The following is a 23,046-nucleotide window of genomic DNA, read 5'->3' as shown; positions in this document are numbered from 1 at the left end:
CCTGGACTGTGGTGTTCCCTTAACAACTAAGAGCTGGGTGGGGGAAGGGATTAGGTACCCACGCTCAGCCCTGGCCTTAGTGGAGACTAGCATACTGGAATTCTCTCCTGAGGAGGGAGATCGCTCGCCAGAGGGCTGGGTTTCTGTCTCTAGAGGGGACACTGATGTCTGAGTGTCCACTCCTATCGAGCCAGGGTGCAGATTGCCCCAAGGGTCCTGAGGGATTGCTGGGGCCTCTATAACTGAGGGAGGCGAGGGGTTGGGGGCGGGGGTGGAGACTCCAGGACGGACAGGCTGACACTCGACCAGCATGTTGTTGTCATGGGGTGAGGCAACTCAGACACACCAGGCCAATCGGACACTGGATGGGAACTATCCAGCAAGCAGAGGCCGGCCAGCCAGCGCTGGGCGGGGCAGGTGTGGGCGGGGTGAAGACAGGCACCGCCCCTCGCCGCCGCTGTCCGTGGTCTCCAAGTCTGCGGGGCTGCCTTGGGCACCGAGAGCCGGGCTCCCCAGCCCGCCCGCCCCGGAGGGTCTATGGAGCGGCCGCTCCACGCCACCTGGGCGGCCCCACGCCGCGCTCTGAGCCCTCCCCTCTGCCAGGTAAGTCTGTCCCGGAGCCCTGCGGGTTGCGGGACGCCTGAAGGCTTGGCGGGAGGGGATGGGGACCCCTGGGTCCTGCTGGGATGCGGGGGGCCTGAGACTCTGGTGACCTGGAGGCCACGGCATGTGGACGCCTGTACCACCGGGATCCCGAGAGTGGTGCATGGTTGTTGGGGTCCCGGCCACACAGGGTCAGGGGACTAGACGTCAGCGCGTTTTGGGGAGGCTTGGGGGCCACCTGGATGCTGGGGACATAAGAGGCCTGACGCCTAATCGTGAAGAGAGAACCAGATGGACACGTTCCTGGTTCTAGGGGATCTGGATTCCAGAACACCTGGGCCCCGAGTGTCGCGTCCATCCTGGAGTCACCGTGGCCAGCGGTGTCATGGGCCAGGGTCTCACGCCCCCTGGTCTTTAGGGACGAAGTTGTAGGTTGAAAATATTTAGCAACCGTGTCAGGTGGCGCCACCCCGAGGGGCTTGAGTGTTTCCTGGGCAGGACTTGGGGTGGGGTCCCTCTGTCCTCCCTGCCTCCTTAGCCCAGGCTAGGGAGTGGGTGCAGCGGCAGACGTGGGGAGAGGGACACTGGTGATGGCTTTGGGAGACGGATCCCTCGGGTGTTGGGAGCTTTGCAGGGGGCGGGGGGGATGGAGCCCGGAGCGTCTGGGCCCGGGCGAGGCGCCCGCCCCGAGCGCAGTTTGGGCATGCTTGGCACGCAGCGCGCGGGCCGGTCCGATCCGTATGCGCGCCGCGTGCGCCCATTGGTATGCGGGAGCCGGCCCGGCGCGGGCGTGAGGCGGGCGCGCTGGCGGGCCGCGCGGGGGAGGCAGCGGCGGGGCACGTCCTCACCAGGAGCGCCAGGGTGGGAACCGCGGCTTCCCGGGAAGGGGAAACTGAGGCACGCTCCCAAGCCAGCTCCTGGATGGACCCTTGGGGACCCGCACGCACCTCACTTTCCTTACACATTCTTGCCTCCCCCAGAAAATTGAGCCGCCCCGCCCGCGACTCCTTCGCGCCTGAATTCCCGAGTCCCCGCAGAGATGGCGAGCCCCTATCCCAGAAGTGGAGGCCGAGGTGAAGTCAAGTGCGGGGGAGGCCGTGGAGCCAGCGTCCCCTGGGACTTCCTGCCCGGGCTGATGGTCAAGGCCCCGCCCGGACCCTGGTGAGCAAATCTCCTGCCCCTGAATGGCCTCATCCACCCCCACCCCCAAAGGCGTGCGATGCGGGGTCTGGGGGACTTCACAGTCTTCCCGGTGAGAATTCATCTCCGGGTCCATGCCCTGGGTCTAGACTTAGTCACCCTCACTTGTTCCTGAGTTCTGTTTTTAGCCCCCCCCCCCCCGCTCCATCTTCACCTCTCACCCCCAACATTCTCAGGCCAAGGGAAAGGTTCTGACCCCAGGCGAGCCTGGTGGCCTCTTACATCCAATCGAAGCAGGAGGCTCGCCAATTCAAGGCCAGCCTGGGCAAAAAACCCTGTCTCAAAAGGCAAGGCATGTTTGTGCGTGCCTTTAATCTCGGTATTCCAGAGGCAGAAGTTCAAGGCCAGCCTGGTCTACATTGTGAGACCCGTCTCAAAAAAAAAAACAAAACAAAAAAATCAAAACAGGAATTGAGTGATGTAGCTCAGTGGTAGAGTTCTGGGGAACCTTGGTTCAACCCCTAATACCGCAAATATTGTAATGATATAATAACTATTGTTGTTATTAAATAAATAATGGTTCTTTCCCTGTCTCCAAAGCCGGCAGGGGTGTAGAATTCGCACTCAGGTCTGTCACACGTCCTGAAGTGCGGGGACCTTGCGTCTGGGGCCCTCACTGACACCTCCTCCATGCCGTCCGCCCAGCCTGCAGGCGCAGCGCAAAGAGAAGTCCCGCAACGCGGCGCGCTGGCGGCGCGGGAAGGAAAATCTAGAGTTCTTTGAGCTGGCCAAGTTGCTCCCTCTGCCCGGTGCCATCTCCAGCCAGCTGGACAAGGCGTCCATCGTGCGTCTCAGTGTCACCTACCTCCGCCTGCGTCGCTTTGCCGCGCTGGGGGCACCGCCCTGGGGGTTGCGCGCCGTCGGGCCACCGGCTGGTCTTGGTGAGTGCGCATGCGCATGATGCCCAACCCACCCCTGCTTCCCCCACCCGCAAGCCTTGGGAACAGGATTGAGACAGCCACACCCTGGCCCAGCTCCTGGGGAGCCCGCAAGACCTTTTGTGGATTCCTAACTGGTGACTTGTGAGAACTTTTATAAACTTTTGACCTAAGCCGTTTCATGAGACGCTGAAGCCCTGGCTAACCTGGGCATCGCAATGTAGGCTAGGCTAGCTTCAGGAGCCTCTGACTCCTGTGGGTGCTGGGCTTAAAGGTGTGCACCACCGGTCCTGGCCTGGCTGTTGTCTTTCAGGCAGCGGCTCCTGTTGCCCGGCCTGGCTTCAAATTTGATTTGTAGTAGAGGCTAGCCCTGAATTTAGGATCCTCCTGCCTGCAAGTCCTCAATGCTGGGAGTACATGTGCCTACTACCACACCCAGCAAAGGCTATTGATTTTATTAGGCAAGATGAACCATTATGGTCCTCAAAGGAGTTTTCAGTGGCGCAGCACCTCCTACCCAGGGCCTCTGCTCAGCCAGTAAGGGTTAGTTCCTGACCTGAGGACGCTGGAGCGCTGAGTGCCCATTTGAGAGGATGATAGAAGATAATGGGGTAGGTTCTCCTTGGTGGCATTAGCTGTGTGACCGTCCTGACCCGCACCCCCTAGCTCGGCAGGCCTAGGTAGGTACGTCCCCTCTTTCTGTGCTGCATTTAAGAACCGGGAGTGATGCCAGGTGAGGGTGACATGGGTCTTTAATCCCAGCACTCAGGAGGCAGAGGCAGGCGGATCTCTCTGTGAGTTAGAGGCCAGCCTGCTCTACAGAGGGAGTTCAAGGACAGCCAGGGCTAACACAGAGAAACAGTGTCTTGAAAAAACCAGAAGACGAGCTGGGCGGTGGTGACGCACGCCTTTAGTCTCAGCACTCTGGAGGCAGAGGCAGGTGGATCGCTGTGAGTTCGAGGCTCAGCCTGGTCTACAAAGCGAGGCCAGGACAGCCAAGGCTACACAGAGAAACCCTGTCTCAAAAAAGAAAAAAAAAGGAAAAAAAGAAAAAAGAGAAAAAGAAAAGTAATAACCAGAAAAAGAAGAAGAGGAAGAGGAGGAGCATAGTGGCCACCAGAGTTGCCCTCATCAAGCTAACCAGAAGATGAACATTTGGCCCCTGGAACTCCCTACAAAGGGCAAGCCAGCCTCCAGTATGTGGCCTGTGTCACCTTGCTGTTTATTGAGAGTCAACTTCATGTGTGATGTCATTGAGAACACCCGGGACCTAGCAGGAAACACCCTGCCCAGGCAGGATGTAGTGTTGATGGCTTGTTCTCCCAAGTGCTCCTGAGCTGAAGCAGGAGGATTGCTATGAGTATGAGGCCAGCCTGTGCTACAAAATAAGACTCTGTCTCAAAAACAGAAAAAGGCAGTCAAGGTAGCACTTTCACCCCAGCAAGGGCAGACAGATCTCTGCGGGCTTGGGGCCAGCCTGCTCTATATAAGGAGTTCCAGACCAGCCATGGCTAAAGAGAGAGAGAGAGAGAGACCCTGTCTCAGACTCAAACAAAATAATAATAATAATAATAATAATAATAATAATAATAATAATAATAATAATAAAAGCTAATAAGAAGTGGCCATGAAGGCACACACTTGTAATTGTAACATGCAAGAGGATCAAGTGTTTAAACTCCTCGGGCGATGGTGGTGCGTGTCTTTAATTCCAGCACGCAGGGGGCAGAGGCAGGCGGATCTCTGTGAGTTGAAGGCCAGCCTGGTCTACAAAGTGAATTCCAGGACAGCTAGGGCTACACTGAGAAACCCGGTTTAAAAAAGAAAAGTTCAAATTTATTTTCAACTACATAGTGAGTATTAGGTCAGCCTGGGCTACATGAAATCCTGTCTTACAAAAGAGTAATTAATTAATAGAAAGATTTTTTTTTTTTTAATGAAAAGTCCCTTGGAGGTGTGACACAACGGGGAAAATTTATAATCTATTATGCATAAAAATGCAGAGTATGTAAGATATCAACATACAGACGAACATTTCATTTTTCTTCCCACCTTTGATTATTGATGCACAGAAGCATTAGATTTTCATCATTCTGTTTTATACACCCCTGCTTGTTATGACAGGGCAGCATAGGGGTTATCTGATGGCACAGGGGAAGAGGGTCCCTACCTGAAGAACGGGTGTCCTTAGGGTGGGGTTGGAGAGAGTTCCTATCCCTCTTCCTGCCCCTAGTACCCAGGGAGGAGGAAGGGGAGGGGGCAGAAAATAGCACTGATTAAGCCCCGCAATAAATCACCATTTAAATTTAAATAATCCGGCTTCCCAGGCGGTAATTAGGCGAATTGACTGGCGCTGAGAGAATGCAGCATTAGCGAGGCTGATTACCGTCATTACTTCGAACAACATGTGCGCTGGTGGGGGATAAACATCTTGTCTATTGTCCTGGACCCCCGGGGGAGCGGGGGGGAGGCTGAGAGAGCTCTGACAGGGCCCGCCCCCCCACCCCCACTTGGGGGGGCATCTGGAATCTCCAAGGGGTAGGGGTTCACTCATTCGGGACGGGCGGCTCCCGGACCCAGCTCCCAGGCCGTTTCTAGGCTGCTTCAGAAACCAACTGGTCAGGACCCGAGGTGCGGGGTGGGGTGGGGGGTGGGGGCGCGGGGGGAGGACGCGGGGAGGGGTGGCTCAACATCCTGCCTGACTCCAGACAGCAAAATCCAAAACCTTAGGCCGCTGCCAATGTGCACACCAAATAGCTCTCTGAAGATTTGGGGGAAGCGGGGATGGGGGGGGGGGGGGGGGGGGGGGGGGGAAGGCCCTGGGAAACAAACCCAAAGCCATACTCAAATTGGTTTTTATTTTATGTGTATGGGTGTTTCCGCTCTACACGGGTGTCCACGGAGGCCAAAGGAGGGCACTAGATGTCCTGAAATTGGATTTACAGACAATTGTGAGCTGTGCCCTGTGGGTGCTAAACACAGGTTCTCTGAAAGAGCAAACAGTGCTCTTAACCACTGAGTTATCCTTTTTTTTTAAGATTTATTTATTTTTTTGAAAATGTATTTATTTTATTTATTACATATGAGTGCTTTGTCTGCAGAAGAGGGCACCAGATCTCATTGTAGATGTTTGTGAGTTACCATGTGGTTGCTGGGAATTGAACTCAGGACCTCTGGAAGAACAGGCAGCGCTCTTAACCACTGAGCCATCTCTCCAGCCCTTATTTATTTATTTATTTATTTATTGTATATGAGTGCTTTTTCTGCAGAAAAGGGCATCAGATCACATCATAGGTGGTTGTGAGTCACCATATGGTTGCTGGGAATTGAACTCAGGACCTCTGGAAGAGCAGGCAGCACTCTTAACCACTGAGCCATCTCTCCAGCCCCCCAGTGAGTTATCTTTATCTCTTTATTAAAAAAAAAAATCGCCAGGCATGGTGGCCACGCCTTTAATCCCAGCACTCAGGTGGCAGAGGCAGGCCGATCACTGTCAGTTCCCGGCCAGTCTGGTCTACAAAGTGAGTCCAGGATAGCCAAGGCTAAAATAAAATATAAAATAAAAAATCTCCCCTTCCCAAGACAGGGTTTCCCTATGTAACCTTGCCTGTCCTAAGGCTCGCTCTGTAGACCACACTGGCCTCCAAGTCAAGAGATTGACCTGCCTCTGCCTCCTGAGTGCTGGGACTAAAGGTGTGTCTCACCATAGGCAGAGCCACAGCTGTTTTTTCTTCTTGTTGTTTTGTTTTGTTTTTCCTTCGAGACAGGGTTTCTCTGTAACAGTCCTGGCTGTCCTGGACTCACTTTGTAGACCAGGCTGGGCTCAAACTCACAGAGATCCGCCCGCCTCTGCCTCCCAAGTGCTGGGATTAAAGGCGTGCACCACCAATGCCCCGGCTGTGCCAGAGCCCTTAACCACTGAGCCATCCCTTTTCCTGTTTCTTTCTCTTCCCAAGCTTTATTTACTTGGTGTGCATGGATGCAGGGGACGCACATGCCACTGCACATAGGTGAGGGTCAGATGGTGGTTTGCAGGCACCTGTTCTCTCTTGTCACCATGTGGGGCCCTGGGAACAACCTCAGGTTATCAGGCTTAACTTCCTAAGCCACCTCAGCAGATGTTGTCTCACTAAGTGACCCTGGCTGGCCTGGAACTTAAGAGGAACCAGGCATCCTGGAACTTGGAGATCTGCCTGCCTGTGTCTCCAGAGTGCAGAGATTAAAGAGGTGGGCTACCACAGCTGGGCTTTTTTTTTTTTTTTTTTTTTAATTTATTCTTGTTACATCTCAATGAAAAATATGGAACGCTTCACGAATTTGCGTGTCATCCTTGTGCAGGGGCCATCCTAATCTTCTCTGTATCGTTCCAATTTTAGTATATGTGCTGCCGAAGCGAGCACTATTTTTTTTTTTTTTTGGTTGTTCGAGACAGGGTTTCTCTGTGTAGCCTTGGCCATCCTGGACTCACTTTGTAGACCAGGCTGGCCTCGAACTCACAGCGATCCGCCTGCCTCTGCCTCCCGAGTGCTGGGATTAAAGGCGTGCGCCACCACGCCCGGCTTTTTTACTGTTTTTAACGTGTTTTGTTTTGTTTTATGTATGTGTGTGTTTGTGCCTCTGTGCTTATGTGCACTGTGTGTGCGCGCAGCTGCTGGAAGAGGCCGGACGGCGTTGTGTCCGCTGCAGCTGAAGTTACAGGTGGTTGTAAGCCACCCAAGTTGGGTGCTGGGGGACGAAACTCTGGTCTTCTGCAAGGACAATATGTGTTCTTGATTGCTGAACCATCTTTCCAGTCGCCAATTGCCCCTCCCTTCCCCACACCTTATTATTATTATTTTTTTCTTTTTAGTTTTCTGAGACAGGGCTTCTCTGGGTAGCCTTGGCTGTCCTGGACTTAATTTGTAGACCAGGCTGGCCTCGAACTCAGAGATTATAGCCTGCCTCTGCCTCCCGAGTGCTGGGACTAAAGGTGTGTGCCACCAGGCCTGGCTCAATATTATTTTAATCCTGTGTGTGTGTGTGTGTGTGTGTGTATGTGTGTGTTTGTGTATGTGTATGTTTGTGTGTGTGTGTTTGTGTGTGTGTGTGTGTGTGTGTGTGTGTGTGTGTGTGTGTGTGTGTGTATGTTCCAACAAGGTCCGTTTGTCTATCAGTGCTACACAGGGCAGGCTAACTAGCCCAAGGGCTCCCGGGGCGTCTCCCATCTCCATCTCTTAGCTCCCAGTAGGAGCGTGGGATTGCAGTGTTAACCACCATGTTCAGCTTCACGTGGGTTCTGAGGATTCGAACTCGGGACTCCACACTTGAGTGGCAAATGCTTTTCCCACTGGACTATCCCCCTAGCCCTCTCTCCCCAGCTGTTGGTTCACTGAGATAAAAAGAATGACGAGGGGGGGGATGGGGGGAGGCAGGGGAGCAGGAAACGGTCAATAAACAGTAGCTGAGTGAGGAGAGTTCTCAGTCCACAGGTAGGAGGAAGTGAGGGACTATTGGAAAGGTTGGAAAGGAAGCCAGCTGTGAGGAGGGCCAGGCAGAGGGTACACTGAGGCAGGCAAGAGCCAGAAGGAAGCAGTGAGGACTAGACTGGGTGGGGGAATCGGGGTGATAAACTGAGAAAGGGGTCACAGGAAATTGGGGAGGGAGAGGGAGTTGCGGAAGAGAACCTAGAGACTCAGGCGTGGTTTGTTTGTTTGTTTGGTTGGTTGTTTTTGGTTTTGCGAGACAGGGTTTCTCTGTGTAGCCCTTGGCTGTCCTGGACTCAACTTTATAGACCAGGCTGGCCTTGAACTCACAGTGATGCGCCTGCCTCTGCCTCTGCTGGGATTAAAGGCGTGCGCCACCACGCCCAGATTTCAGGCGTGGTCTAGACTGGCTCTGTACCCCTGGCATTCTTCACAGGGATATGTTAGCCACCCACTTTTACCCGGCTGTGGCCCTGGAGGCCTCTGACATACAAAACCCCCTTCACCCTCTCTCTAGACATGTTTTACAGATAGAGTCGAAGAAACTGCACACAGAACTGCTCAGCGCAGGGCTGTGGGTGGGCTAAATTGGTGGAGGAGCACTTGCCTGGCATGTAGGAAGCCCTGGGTTTCATCCCCAGCATTAAGACAAACCAAGCACAGGGCACAGTGCAGGGCTGGAATCCCAGTACCCAAAAAGAGGAGGCAGGAGGATCAAAGTGATCTTTGGATACATAGTGAGCTCCTGTCGGGGCGGTGGTGGCACACGCCTTTAATCCAGCACTCGGGAGGCAGAAGCAGGCGGATTGCTGTGAGTTCGAGGCCAGCCTGGTCTACAAAGTGAGTCCAGGACAGCCAAAGGCTACACAGAGAGACACTGTCTCGAAAAACAAAAAGAAAGAGTGGGCAGGGTGGTGGCGCACACCTTTGATGCCAGCACTCAGGAGACAGAGGCAGGTGGATCTCAGGGAGTCTGAGGCCAGCCTCGTCTACACAGAGAAACCCTGTCTTAAAGGGAGGCGGGGGTGGGGATAATTGCAGAGCAAGTCAAGGTCCCCTTGCCATCAATCTGTGATGGAGCCCTATGAAAACAGATGCCTGAATGGTGAGACACCCTTTTCCAGCCCCTGGAGTCGTGAAAATCTATCCCTTCACCCCTAAGGACCCAAGACAGGAGGATCATACAATGGGGAGGCAGAGGGTCCCTGAAACTTGGTAGGGATCTTAACTCTCCTCCTCTTCCAAGCCTACCCTTTCTCTGGCTGTGGGTCTCCCCACTTCCTGTCTCTCTCCCCATCCACCTCGGTTTTCCACCACCACCCACCACCCACAATTTTGGCTGATGAAATGTTTATTAGACGAATAAGAGATTATTAAGCGAATAAGTGATTTCGGGGGCTTTGGACTTCAGAGGGGCAGTCGCGAAGGTGCGAACACACCTGTTGAATTGGGGGGGTGGAGAGGGGGCCTATGGGTGGGAAGGTTGAAAGCTGGTAGGTTTAGGGTGGTAGAAACTGGCAGGACTAAGTCAGCAATCCTGGGCACACCCTGGGGATCCTCGTGGGAGGCGATGGGTTCCGTGTACTGGGTTGGGGGGAGGACATCAGGTCCCCAAGCTCTCCTCCTGTACACCCCCCATCCCAGCGTGCCCATTAATGCCGTTAATTGCAGCGGCTCAGTCTGACCCGGGCTGATCCCCGGAGAGGGAAAATGAAGGAATTAGCAAAAATGACAGGGGAAAATTGCCACAATTAGCAAGAGGCATTGTTTCCGCCTGTCACGGGGCTGCTTGGAGCTGGGTCTCAGGGGAGGGGGACCCCATCAGCCCCTACACTTATTGTTCTGGGAGGTTCAGGTGGGGAGGAGGCAGGAGGGGACAGTAGTCAGATGGGGAGGGGGTGGTAAGTGCCCTGGGCTACTGACTTGGGGGAGTCCTGAGGAACAGGGGTGATGTGGCCTTGCCTAAGAACAGCAGTAATCCCGCCCTTACTCCCTGTTTTTCTCCATCATGCGGCCTTGGAGTTCATGCCCTTGCAGCAAACTTAAAGAGGAAACTGAGGCACAGAGAGGAAGAGGTGACCCCAGTTGATCCCCAGCCTGACAGAGAGAACACTGACAGTGTCCCCAGAGCTCCTGGGTCACTCTTGGGGAGGGATGTCCTCTTCTGCAGCAGTGGGTTTGGATGGCACCCAGGACTGCTGTATCTGCCATCTGCCAAGCACGAGGTTAGGGATGCCAGTTCTGCTAGGCAGGGAGGTCCTGTGTCATCCAGCCTGGGCCTCAGTGGCCACGTGTCTCAGAATTTATGTCTCTCTTAAATTCTAAGTTTCTCCTTCACTTTGTGTATGTCTTCATCTCCTCAACACATCTGCCGAAGTTACTCTCTTTTATATGTTTCCGCGATGGTCTACTACACAAATATATCAGCAGGTGATGTAACTCAGTGAGTGGGAGAGGCCCTGCCTAGAATCCCCCAGTGAGGGGCTGGGGGGCGTGGCTCAGTGGTAGAGCCCCTGCCTAGAATCCCCCAGTGAGGGGCTGGGGGGTGTGGCTCAGTGGTAGAGTCCCTGCCTAGAATCCCCCAGTGAGGGGCTGGGGGCGTGGCTCAGTGGTAGCATCCCTGCCTAGAATCCTCCAGTGAGGGGCTGGGGGCGTGGCTCAGTGGTAGAGCCCCTGCCTAGAATCCCCCAGGGAGGGGCTGGGGGCGTGGCTCAGTGGTAGAGCCCCTGCCTAGAATCCTCCAATGAGGGGCTGGGGCGTGGCTCAGTGGTAGCATCCCTGCCTAGAATCCCCCAGGGGCTCTACCGCTGAGCCACGCCCCCAGCCCCTCACTGGGAGATTCTAGGCAGGGGCTCTACCACTGAGCCACGCCCCCAGCCCCTCACTGGGGGATTCTAGGCAGGGGCTCTACCGCTGAGCCACGCCCCCAGCCCCTCACTGGGAGATTCTAGGTAGGGGCTCTACCACTGAGCCACACCCCCAGCCCCTCACTGGGAGATTCTAGGCAGGGGCTCTACCACTGAGCCACGCCCCCAGCCCCTCACTGGGGGATTCTAGGCACACCACTGCTGAGCCACATTACACAGGGGGATTCTAGGCAGGGGCTCTACCGCTGAACCACACCCCCCAGCACTACACAGGGGGATTTTAGGCAGGGGCTTTATTTCTGAACTATGTTGCCAGCCATCTTTTTAGTTTTTGAGATGGAACCTCACTGTGTAGCTCAGGCAAGCCTTGAGTTCTTGATTCTCCTGCCTCAGCCTGCCAAGTAGTTGGAGTTAACAGGCCTTCACCACAAGGCTGGTTTTGGCCTTGGCTTATTCTTCATTGGACCTGGCTTCAGGACCCAGTAAAAAGAGGCTGCGCTGTTCCAGTCACCTCTGTGTCATCAGCATTGCCTGTACTGTACGGGAGCCGGGAACAGCAGTACCGAGGGCATCCTTTGGTGTGCAAAACAATGAGGGACTGAACAAACCGCTCTTTTCACTGTCACTCAGTCTTGGTCTCTTTGTCCCGTAGGGAGCAGCCATCCTGTGAACCGGTTCTCTGCAAGTGGCTGAGGACTTAAGACTTACTGGGGTCCCTAAAGGCTTCCCAAAGCACAGCGAGTCAGACTTTCCTATTCCCTCTGTCCCCAGCTCCAGGCCGCCGAGGCCCCGTGGCCCTGGTCTCTGAAGTGTTTGAGCAACACCTGGGCGGACACATTCTACAGGTGAGGTTCCTTCTCAGCCTGCTGTTCCGTGCTGCCACCTGGTGGTCGCATCTAGGAATAGCACCCTCTTTCTGCGTCAGTGCGCTGTGGAGCTCTGGGACTAAAGTCCCTAGATCCTGTTCCTTGGGGGGTGAGGGAGGGTAGCAAGTCCCTCATCTCCATACTGAGACCCAGATTTCAAAAGCTGGGGGCGGGGTGGCGGTTGGGGAGCCCTTCCTACACCCGGTCCATTTCTCTCAACTCTAGTCCCTGGATGGCTTCGTGTTCGCCTTAAACCAGGAAGGAAAATTCCTCTACATCTCAGAGACAGTGTCCATCTACCTGGGTCTCTCACAGGTAAGAACGCCCCCGCAGTGGGCCGCCATCTTTACTGCCTTGCCCTTGGTCTCTGTTGGCATCACTAACTTTAACATGAAAAACAGACAGCCTTCCTTGGAACACCCCCCCCCCCCCCCCCCACACACACACACACAAAGCCCTCTGACACATGCTGGAGGGACTCAGGCAAGTCCAAAGGCAGCCAGGGCAACTTAGTAAGACTTTGTCTCAAAAATTAAAATTTGGTCTGGAGGTGTAGTTCTGTGGTGGAGTGAGAGCCCCACCCCCACCCCAGTGAGGGTGTGGCCCAGCAGTATGTGGCTTGTGTGGTGTTGATGGAGGTCCTGGGACTCAGTCCACTCAGGCTGGGGAAGGACTGCAACTTGGTTGCTAGAGTATTTGCCTGGTATTCACAGAGCTGTGGCTTAGCTCCTTACATTAACTGGGCATGCTGATGAGCTAACCTATACAGCAAAGTGTAGCATCCGGGAGGTGGAGGTAGGAGGATCAAAAGTTCCAGGCCAGCCTAGGCTACATGAGATTCTGTCTCAAAAAACAAAACCAAGACGCCTTTAATCTCCAGCACTCAGGAGGCAGAGGCAGGCCGGTTGCCCTGAGTTCGAGGCCAGCCTGGTCTACATGGTGAGTCCAGAACAGCCAAGGCTACCCTGTCTCAAGAAAACAAAACAAAAACCAAACAACCAAATCTCCTAAGGGAGGGGATTATGGACAATAATGTGTGGGTGAAAAAGTAGAAGGGATAAGATGGTGTGTGGGCTGGGGAGGGTTGAGGATTATAGGGGGGTGAGGGTTGGAGAGATAGACAGGTCATTGGTCCCAAGTAGAGCGACAGTGGGAGGGTGGTGTGGGTTCCTGAGTAGAATTTGCCATAATCAGATATGCAGCTTTCAGGAGAGTTTTAAACGGCGCTTGAAGGTCAGAAGTTCACCGGGGAGTCATAGCACTGAGGGAGGTGGAGCTGTGAGCTCTGAGGGGCCGATCTCAAAGGTTCTAACTCATTAAAGAGTTCAAAACTGCCAGTTTGATGGCATGTGTTCGTAACTTCCAGTACTCGGGAGGCTGAGGCAGGAGGATCGCCACAAGTCTGGGGCCACCCTGGGCTACCGAGCAAATCTGTCTGAAAAGCCAAAAGGGTCGGGTGCACATACCTTTATTCCCAGAATTCCAGAGGTACAGGCAGGAGGATCTCTAAGTTTGGGGACAACCTGGCCTACTCTATATATAATGAATTCCAGGACAGCCAGAGCTACAAAGTGAGACCCTGTATCAAAACAAACAAACAAAAACCCTCCCTCCCTAATCTAAAAGAGAGAGAGATGTCTAAAGAAAAACACAAGGCCAGTCTGAAGTGCGCCTGAGCCGTCACGCGTTCCTGCATTCCCCTCCCTCACCGGCAGGTGGAGCTGACGGGCAGCAGCGTCTTCGACTACATCCACCCAGGGGACCACTCGGAGGTCCTAGAGCAACTCGGACTGCGCGCCGCGACCCCCGGGGCCCCCGGACCTCCCACGCCGCCTTCCGTGTCCTCCTCTTCCTCCTCCTCGTCTTCCTCCTCACTGGTGGACACCTCTGAGATTGGTAATTTCCAAGGATTCCCCTCCTTGCCAATGAATGATACCAGAGGGTAGATCTGGCATTTGTGCTTAACAACTACAAAGCAAGACTTTGTGGGTTTTGTTTGTTTTTTGAGACAAGGTTTCTCTGTGTAGCCTTGGCTGTCTAGACTTACTTTGTAGCCCAGGCTGGTCTCGAACTCACAGCGATCAGCCTGCCTCTGCCTTCCAAGTGCTGGGATTAAAGGCGTGTGCCACCACTGCCTGGCGTCTTCTTCCTTTTATACTTGCAGTCTGTGACGGGGGAAAATGGCTGTGACCACAACAGCCCTAGCCCACCCTCCTGAGGTCCACCGTCCCATGGGGGAGGGATACTAACCTGTCCCCAGGTAGGGACAACTGACCAGACAGAGCCCAGAGCTCTAGCATGACTTTCGTTTCCCCTCAAGGCTTTAGTGAACGGTGGTGGCTTCTGAGCAGGCACGAGGGGCCTCGTCTGACCTTAGACCTGGCTGTCACATGGGGAGATTATTTTATCATTGTGCCTGTGCAACTGTTAGATTTGTCTTGAGTGTCTGGAGGCTGATTCTGCGGTGACGGGACCCTGCAGAACTCTCTACAGTGGTTCCTTTTTCCTAAACTTCCCCCAGAAACCAGCCCCACCGAGGCATCCCCAGCCTTCCGGGTCCAGGAGCGGTCTTTCTTTGTCCGCATGAAGTCCACCCTCACCAAGAGGGGCCTGAATGTCAAAGCCTCGGGGTATAAGGTGGGTATGAACGCGTGTGCTCTCTTGCTCTCCCCTCCCGCCCCCTCTCCTGTGTCCCAGGTTACAGGGTGATAAGGACACTCAAGACCTCCCCTGGGCCAAGGGACTTGTGGGTAGCAGGTAGAACTGGGTAGGTCTTTGGCTTGCTGTGGCCCTCCTGCCTCTGTAGCCCCACCCGGCACTTCCCCAGCCACCCCCGTCACTGCTGGTCCTACCTCGCCATTTCCAGCTATGCCCGATGCCTCTAGCTCCACTTCATCCCTTCTGATGAGCACCCTTTTCCACAGGTCATTCACGTGACAGGACGCCTGAGGGCCCGAGCCCTGGGTCTTGTGGCCCTTGGACACACGCTACCCCCAGCCCCGCTGGCTGAGCTGCCTCTTCACGGACACATGATTGTCTTCCGCCTCAGCCTGGGCCTCACCATCCTAGCTTGTGAGAGCAGGTACCGGGGTAAGGGTGGGAGGGAAGGTGGGTTCCATTGGAGACCTGGGGATCTGTGGGAATCAGTCAAGCCCAGGCCTTAGGGCTTGGACAGTGGGGAGTTTTGGGAAGAGGAAGGACAAGAAAGGTGCAGGGGTGCTTGGGAGAAGGAAGGGTGGGCCTGACTCTACTGGTCAGGCTTGCCCCGTTTCTCCTTTCATCGTCATCATCATCGTCATCATTATTATGTTTTTCGAGACAGGGTTTCTCTGCATGGCTTTGGCTGTCCTGGACTCGCTTGTAGACCAGACTGGCCTTGAAACTCACAGTAATCCACCTGCCTCTGCCTCCCAACTGCTGGGATTAAAGGCGTGCGTCACCACGCCCGGCTTCACCTATATTGTTACTGTGCCCATTTTACAGAGGGAAACTGAGGCTCAAAGCACTGTACTGCAAGGGCACAGACCCTGGGAAACTCTGAAGACAGTTCTGCTGTCTCTCATCCCCTAATGTGTCCAACTCCTTTTCCCCTCTTTTCCTGCCTCCTCCAGAGTTAGCGACCATATGGACATGGGCCCCTCGGAACTGGTGGGACGCAGCTGCTACCAGTTTGTCCATGGACAGGATGCAACCAGGATCCGTCAAAGCCATCTGGACCGTGAGACATACTTCTGTACCCTCTCCCTGCCCATCCGTCTGCCACTGCAAAGACCTGAATAACCCTGTTGCCCTGTTCCCTGGAAGTCCTACTTTGGGGCTAACCACAGTCTCTGCTTGCACTGCAGCTCCCTGGGGCTCTGTTTGGAACAGAAAAGCATCACAGAGACTGAGCAAATGGCTCAGAAGGGGGAGGGGCAGTAGTGGGGTATGAGGGGGGTCTCTGGCTGATGTTGGGTTACCTCGGGGTCTCTGACTACCTCTGTGCCTTTCTCTGTCTTTCTCGATTCTCTCCACTCTTGCTGCCTCTGCCTGTCTCCTGCCCCCTGCCTTGACCCTCCCTGCCCCGCCCCCACCCCTCTGGGCTCTCTGATCCCCTGGGATGGACCAGTGCTGGACAAAGGTCAGGTGGTGACTGGTTACTACCGTTGGCTGCAGCGTGCGGGGGGCTTCGTGTGGCTGCAGTCTGTAGCCACCGTGGCCGGGAACGGGAAGAGCTCCGGAGAGCATCATGTGCTGTGGGTCAGTCATGTGCTCAGGTGAGGGGCGGGACTCTTAGTGGCAGCCACTCCCTCCATCCCAGCTAGGACTCTTTTTAATATTTAATTGTATGAGTGCTCTATCTGCATGTACACCTGCATGCCAGAAGAGGGCATCAGATCACATTACAGATGGTTATGAGCCACCATGTGCTGCTGGGAATTGAAGTCAGGACCTTTGGAAGACCAAGACAGTGCTGTTAACCACTGAGCCATCTCTCCAGCCCCTAGCCAGGGCTCTTAAGGGAGAGGTCTGCAGACAGGAAATGGCCTCACTGGGTGAACACAGAGAGGAATCACTGTTGGGGGGGATTGGAGGAGACATACTTGTGATGCCAGTTGGGCAAGATGGCTCATGGTGGTCGCCTCTGGTTGAAGGTGTGGGTTTAGCTCTAGGGCACTGGGGAGCCATGGCAGACTCTTATACAGGGAGCAGCAGAGTGGTGCAAAGCATACATGCATTGCAAGCAGAGGGCACAGGACGGATTAAGCCTCAAACCTGCCCTGCCCAAGGAAAGAGAGTGTTTGGGGCTGGAGCAGAGAGCTGGAGTGGGATGGGGGGATGCGGTTGAGGGTTGCCAATCAGAAGTCTGTAAATGGCAGCCGGCCATTTGATCTCGGCGTGGGGGGCGTGGGGCGGGTGGGAGGGTCACTGCAGAACTACTGAAGATTTTATGTCTGGAGGGGATCACGGGCAAATCTGCACTTTTGGAAGATGTTTCTTGCTAGCTGAGGGCTGTTTAAGAAAAACACAGGGACTGGAGAAGAAGAGGAGGCTGAGGCATGGTTTAAGAAATGCCAGGAGAGCACCGCCAGGCGTGGTGGCACACGCCTTTAATCCCAGCACTTGGGAGGCAGAGGCAGGCGGATTGCTGTGCGTTCGAGGCCAGTCTGGTCTACAAAGTGAGTCTAGGGCAGCCAGGGCTACACAGAGAAACCTTGTCTCAAAAAACGAAAACTAAATCAATAAAAATAAAAATAAATGCTAGGAGAGCTGGGGCATGGTGGCGCACGCCTTTAATCCCAGCACTTGGGAGCCAGAGGCAGGCGGATCGCTGTGAGTTTGAGGCCAGCCTGGTCTACAGAGCGAGTTGCAGGACAGCCACAGCTGTTACACAAAGAAACCCTCCCTGCCTTGAAAACCCAGAAAAAAAGAAAAGAAAAGAAAAGAAAAATAAATAAATAAAAGAAAGAAATGCCAGGAGAGAAGGGGTTGCCATCTGCCTCTTCCTGAGCTAAGATTTGCTTTGGATCCTAGAGGGGAACAGGTAACTTAGAAGGAAGAGACTGAGATAAACAGGAGCTGCTTAGAGGACCCCCAGGTAACATCAGGTGGGTGACAGTGGCACAGGCTTGCTCAGATGAGAATAGACTTTGGGTCTGGGTCTAGTCCTACAAAACCAGCCAGTAGGAAGACTGAAGCAGGAGAATTAAAAGTTCAAGGCCAGCTTGGGAAGACCTTGTCTCGATAAAAAATAAAAAATAAAAAAATAGAAGGCTTTAACAGTAGAATCCCCCAGTAAGGGGCTGGGGGCGTGGCTCAGTGGTAAAGCCCCTGCCTAGAATCCCCCAGTGAGGGGCTGAGGATGTGGCTCAGGGGGAGAAAACCTGCCTAGCACACTGGAAGCTCTGGGTTTAATTCAGTGTGTGTGTGTGTGTGTGTACACGCAACTTGGAGTTTATAGACCTGATAGAAAGTTTTAAGTGTCTCAGGGGTAGTATCCACAAATGCTATACTTGGAAATGTCTATACTCACTGTTGTCCCAAGACCTGGGTTTTCAGGCCTATCATCTTCTCCCCAGCCATGCTGAAGGGGGCCAAACACCCCTGGATGCTTTCCAGCTTCCAGCCATTGTGTCTCAGGAGGACCCATCCAGCCCAGCCCCGGAGCCCACAGGTAAGCGAACCCCTTCCCACATGTGCACCCAGAGAAGACTGAGGGACCATTGGGACTACCCTTTGTGGAAGCCACTCAACACATGACTGTTGACATTAATGCTGAAGTGAAGTGTCCTTAGGGGTGGGCAGATGACTCGATGGGCAAAATGCTTGCCAGGGAAGTTTAAGGACATAGTGGGTTTAGTCCCTCATAAAGAGAAGCCAGGTACACTAACACATCTGTGAGCCACCCCATGTGGTTTCTGGGAATTGAACTCAGGACCTTTGGAAGAACAGACAGTGCTCTTAACCTTGGAGCTGTCTCTCCAGCCCCCCGCGCTAACACATCTGTAATCCCAGTGCTGGGAAACAGAGACAGGAGGAGCCCTGAGGCTGCATTGGCAAGCTCAAAGTTGATGGAGAGACCCTGTGTCAAGAGGTAAAATAAGGCCGGGAGTGGTGGCGCACGCCTTTAATCCCAGCACTCAGGAGGCAGAGGCAGATGGATCACTGTGAGTTCGAGGCCAGCCCGGTCTACAAAATGAGTCTAAGCCAGCCAAGGCTACACAGAGAAACCCTGTCTTGAAAACAAACAAACAAAGAAAATCAAGAGCTAAAATGGAGCTGGGCGGCGGTGGTGGTGGTGCGCACGCAAGTCCCAGCACTCGTGGCAGAGGCAGGTGGATCTCCCTAAGTTTGAGGCCAGCCTGGTCTACAAAGCGAATCCTAGGCTAGGCAGAGAAACCCTTTCTCGAAAAAAACCAAAAAGTAAAGTGGAAGGGCTAGAGAGAGATGGCCAGCGGTTGAGAGCACCTTGTTGTTAGAGAGGACTCGGGTTTGATCCCCAGCACCCACATGGTTCAAAGCCATCTAGAATGTTCTAAGGGACTTGATGTCCTCTTCTGGCTTCTGTAGCCACCATGCATAGAAATACTTGTAGACAAAAACACGCGCGCGCACACACACGAAAATAAATAATTCTAAGCAGGAGTAGGGGAGATTAACCAATAAAGAGCACTGGCTATTCTTGCAGAGGACTGGGATTCAATTCCCAGCACCCACATGGTGACTCACAACCATCCGTAACTCCAGTTCCAGAGGATGACACAGTCTTCTGGCCTCCAGGGGCAATAGGTGCACATGTAGCGCACAGACACGCATGCAGGCAGAACACTCAAACACAAAATAAATCTAAAAAAAATGTAAATAATAGTTCTCTAAAAATTAAAGAAGGTGGGAGGAAGCAGCATTCAGGTGCAGAGGCAGGTGGATCTCTGTAAGTTTAAGGCCAGCCTGGTCTACGTAATAAGTTCTAGGCTAGCCAGGGCTACCCAGTGAGACCTTGCCTCAGAAACAACACAAGCCAGCAGGGCATGACGATGCACGCCTTTAATCAAAGCACTCTGGAAGGCAGAGGCAGGCAGAGCTCTGAGTTCAAGGCCAACCTGGTCTACATAGTGAGTTCCGTGACAGCCAGAGATACATTGTGAGACCCTGTCTCACGAAAAACAAAGGAACAAATGAACGTCCATCTCGCCCCAAAATTAAATGTCTTTATCATCAAACTTGTCCACCATATTTCTAATACTCACCAGCACCATGCAGCCAGTGACTAGCTCTCAGGACAATACAGATAACACATGTCAATACTATATAGCATTCTGTGGCTGTGGGGAGGGTAGGAGGCGTCTGGGAGAGTCCCATAATCTGTAAAGGTCTAGGCAGGAGTTTTCAGTCCAGGCTTTCCTGGCCTGTCAGGGCTGGATGGGTCTTAGCTGCGCTGTAGGACGGGCCTAAGGTTCCTCCCCTCACTTGTGATCAACAACAAACAAACAAACAAAATATCTCTTCGTCCATTTGTGGAGAAACCAAGGGGGATGGAACCACAGGCCTACTGTGCTGTACTCACACTGAACGAGCAAGGCTGGGGACATGCACGGTGTTCCTTCAGAAGCCTCCTTCCAGGCTGAGGCAGGGAGATGCCAAGGGCAAGGTTAGCTTGGCCAACTTAGCAAGACCCATGTCTCAAAGAGCAAGAAGGTCTGGGGAGGTGACCCAGTGGGCACAGTGCTTTCTGTGTATGTGTAAGACCTGAGTTTGGGCTCGGCGGTGGTGGCGCACGCCTTTAATCCCAGCACTCGGGAGGCAGTGGTAGGTGGATCGCTGTGAGTTTGAGGCCAGCCTGGTCTATAGAGTCAAGGCTACACAGAGAAACCCTGTCTCGGAAAAACAAACAAACAAACAGACGACCTGAGTTTGGCTCTCCATTTACTATCTGGGTGACGTTGGTGCTAGAAGGGTCAAAGACAGGAAGATCCCAGGGGTTTGCTGGCCAACCAGCTTAGGCAGAAATGTATAGTCTCCAGACTTAGTGAATGACTCTATCTCCAAAACAATAATCCAGTGAGATGGCTCATCAGGTCAAAATGCCTTGTCTTGTGAGCCTGATGACCTGAGTTCAGTGCCCCCAGAACCCATAAGGGAAAGAAAGAGCCAACTCTTAAGTTGTCCTGTGACTTCCAGATGCGCGTCATGACAGCTGTGCACACATCCCCACACAGAGCAGCTACAAATACGGCTGATGAGATGGCTCAGTGAGGAATGACTCAAGCCCAAGGGCCCGAGCTTAATCCTCAAACCCACGTAAAGGTGGAAATAGAAAACCCACTCTGAGCCGGGTGGTGGTGGTGGTGGTCCTCGCCTTTAATCCCAACACTTGGGAGGCAGAGGCGGGAGGATTTCTGTGAGTTTGAGGCCAGCCTGGTCTACAAAGTGAAACCCTGTCTCAAAAAAACAAAAAAAGAAAACCGACTCTACAAAGCTGTCCTCTGACCTTGTCCTCACTCTCATAGTGGCACGTATGCCTTTCCCATCATGGATACAATAATAATATTTATTATTAATATTATATTATTATTATTGAATAATAACAATAATTGTATATTATTATATAATTTGGTTTTTCGAGACAGGGTCTCTCTGTGTAGCCTTGGCTGTCCTGGACTCCCTTTGTAGACCAGGCTGGCCTCGAACTCACAGCGATCTGCCTGCCTCTGCCTCCTGAGTGCTGGGATTAAAGCATGAGCCACGAAGCCCGGCAATAAAATTATTGATGTTGAATTGAGTGGCAGACAAAGTAACGAACCAGAGGAAGATTTGATAGAATTGGAAATGCACAGCTCTCACAAGAACAGCGAGGAAAGGGAGGCCACGTAAGGGAGAAGCACAGAGAATGAAAGAGAGAGAGAAAGAGAGAGAGGGGGAACAAGGTAGACACCAGTGAAGACAGAACAAGCAGAGCATGGAGGAGCCAGAAGATTAGAAGAGACTGCTGGAGTTAGCCTGAGGCCAAACAGAGCAATTCAGAGACTCAGAGAACCAGCCTGGTCTACAAAGTGAGACCAGAACAGCCAAGCCTACACAAAAATCAAAACAACAACAACAAAAAGTTGGCTTGAAGAGGAATTTGAGCCAGAGCAGCTGAGTTGGACCAGCTAGCCAGAGCTCAGAGAGAACTAGAAAGGCTGAGCGTATTCAGCAGTAAATCTCAGAGGCTGAAAGCATTCTAGGTCTAGGTTAGATTGTATGGAAGCCAGAAGCTTCCAGGTCTAGTCCTAGGTTAATGATGCAAAGAAAAGTTTCGTTGGCAATAAGTAAGTGATTGAAGAAGACCACCATTGTTAAAGTCTCATCTCCATACCCTGACCCACACACACAAAGAAAAAGGCTCAACAGTAGAACAGAATCCCCCGGTGAGGGGCTGGGGGCGTAGCTCAGTGGTAGAGCCCATGCCTAGAATCCCCCAGTGAGGGGCTGGGGCCTTGGCTCGGTGGTAGAGCCCCTGCCTAGAATCCCCCAGTGAGGGGCTGGGGGCGTGGCTCAGTGGTAGAGCCCCTGCCTAGAACCCCCCAGTGAGGGGCTGGGGGCGTGGCTCAGTGGTAGAGCCCCTGCCTAGAATCCCCCAGTGAGGGGGCTGGGGGCGTGGCTCAGCAGCCGAGCTCTGCAAAGAATAACATAGAGCATCTTCTTCAGAGGAAGCGCCTCCAGTTGACCTGAAGCAGGCTGCCCCTGTGGACCAGGACAAGGACAAGAACCCTCAGAGCCAAGGCAAACGCATCAAGGTGGAGCCGGGTCCGAAAGAAGCTAGAGCCTCCGAGGACAGTGGAGAGGAGGAGCTCTCCGATCCCCCGGCCCCACCTCGGCCAGAATTCACTTCTGTCATCCGCGCGGGGGCTCTGAAGCACGACCCAGTACTGCCGTGGGGCCTGACAACTCCTGGGGACCCTTCACCTGCCCTCCTTCACGCAGGCTTCCTGCCACCCGTAGTGCGGGGTCTGTGCACACCGGGCACCATCCGCTACGGCCCGGCAGAGTTGAGCCTCATGTATCCACATCTCCATAGGCTAAGCCCAGGCCCCACACTCCCAGAGGCCTTTTACCCCTACGCTGGGCCTGCCCTATCCGGGGCCCACAGGTACTAGGGTGCAGCGGAAGGGAGACTAGAGACAGCGTAACACCAGTGAGCTGAACAGGGGGTGGGGTAGGGGGGCCATAGATCAAGGCCTGGAGGCCTTCTTGAGAATTAAACACCACTCCCTGAGGGGCTCCATTCCCCAGGGACTCTGCCTCTGCCTTCCATGACTGCTTTTTCTTGCTCCTTTACGGTTTTTTGTTTGTTTGTTTGTTTGTTTGTTTGTTTTATGTGCATTGATGTTTTGCCTGCATGTATGTCTTGTGTGAGGGTATCAGATCTTGGGAGTTATAGACAGTTGTGAGCTGCCATGTGGGTGCTGGGAATTGAACCCAGGTCCTTTGGAAGAGCAGTCAGTGACTGCTCTCAACTGCTGAGCCATCTTTCCAGCCCCATGTTTTTTATTTCTTTGTCTATGGTGGGGGGTGGGGTGTCGGGGGGAGGAGGGAGAGTCAAACTCAGGTGATCAGGCTTGGGAGCAGGTGCCTTTACCCACTGAGCCATCTTGCCTGTTTCTTACCCCCCTTCTGCCTCATCCACACTGGTCGCCCGCCTCGCCCTTCC

The 23,046-nt window shown here is 53.7% G+C and overlaps 1 protein-coding gene and 1 non-coding gene across 2 annotated transcripts; one reads left to right on the top strand and one right to left on the bottom strand.

Moving 5' to 3' along the window:
* Positions 1-1,462: 1,462 nt before the first annotated feature.
* On the top strand, positions 1,463-22,514 carry Npas1 (neuronal PAS domain protein 1). Its single transcript, XM_051161987.1, is given in 12 exon segments — positions 1,463-1,764; positions 2,449-2,684; positions 11,782-11,855; positions 12,102-12,191; positions 13,592-13,772; positions 14,398-14,513; positions 14,801-14,958; positions 15,488-15,594; positions 15,985-16,132; positions 17,936-18,030; positions 22,044-22,450; positions 22,452-22,514. Coding segments are annotated over 12 exon segments (1,797 nt in total). The 5' UTR covers positions 1,463-1,642.
* Positions 6,975-7,081, bottom strand: LOC127204058 (U6 spliceosomal RNA). The gene has a single exon (XR_007832414.1). It is a non-coding gene; the product is annotated as a U6 spliceosomal RNA (small nuclear RNA).
* Positions 22,515-23,046: the final 532 nt, after the last annotated feature.

This window comes from Acomys russatus, chromosome 19 (genome assembly GCF_903995435.1).
Source record: "Acomys russatus chromosome 19, mAcoRus1.1, whole genome shotgun sequence".
NCBI classification, from domain to species: Eukaryota; Metazoa; Chordata; class Mammalia; order Rodentia; family Muridae; genus Acomys; species Acomys russatus.
This window is presented reverse-complemented; position numbering and strand designations above follow the sequence as displayed.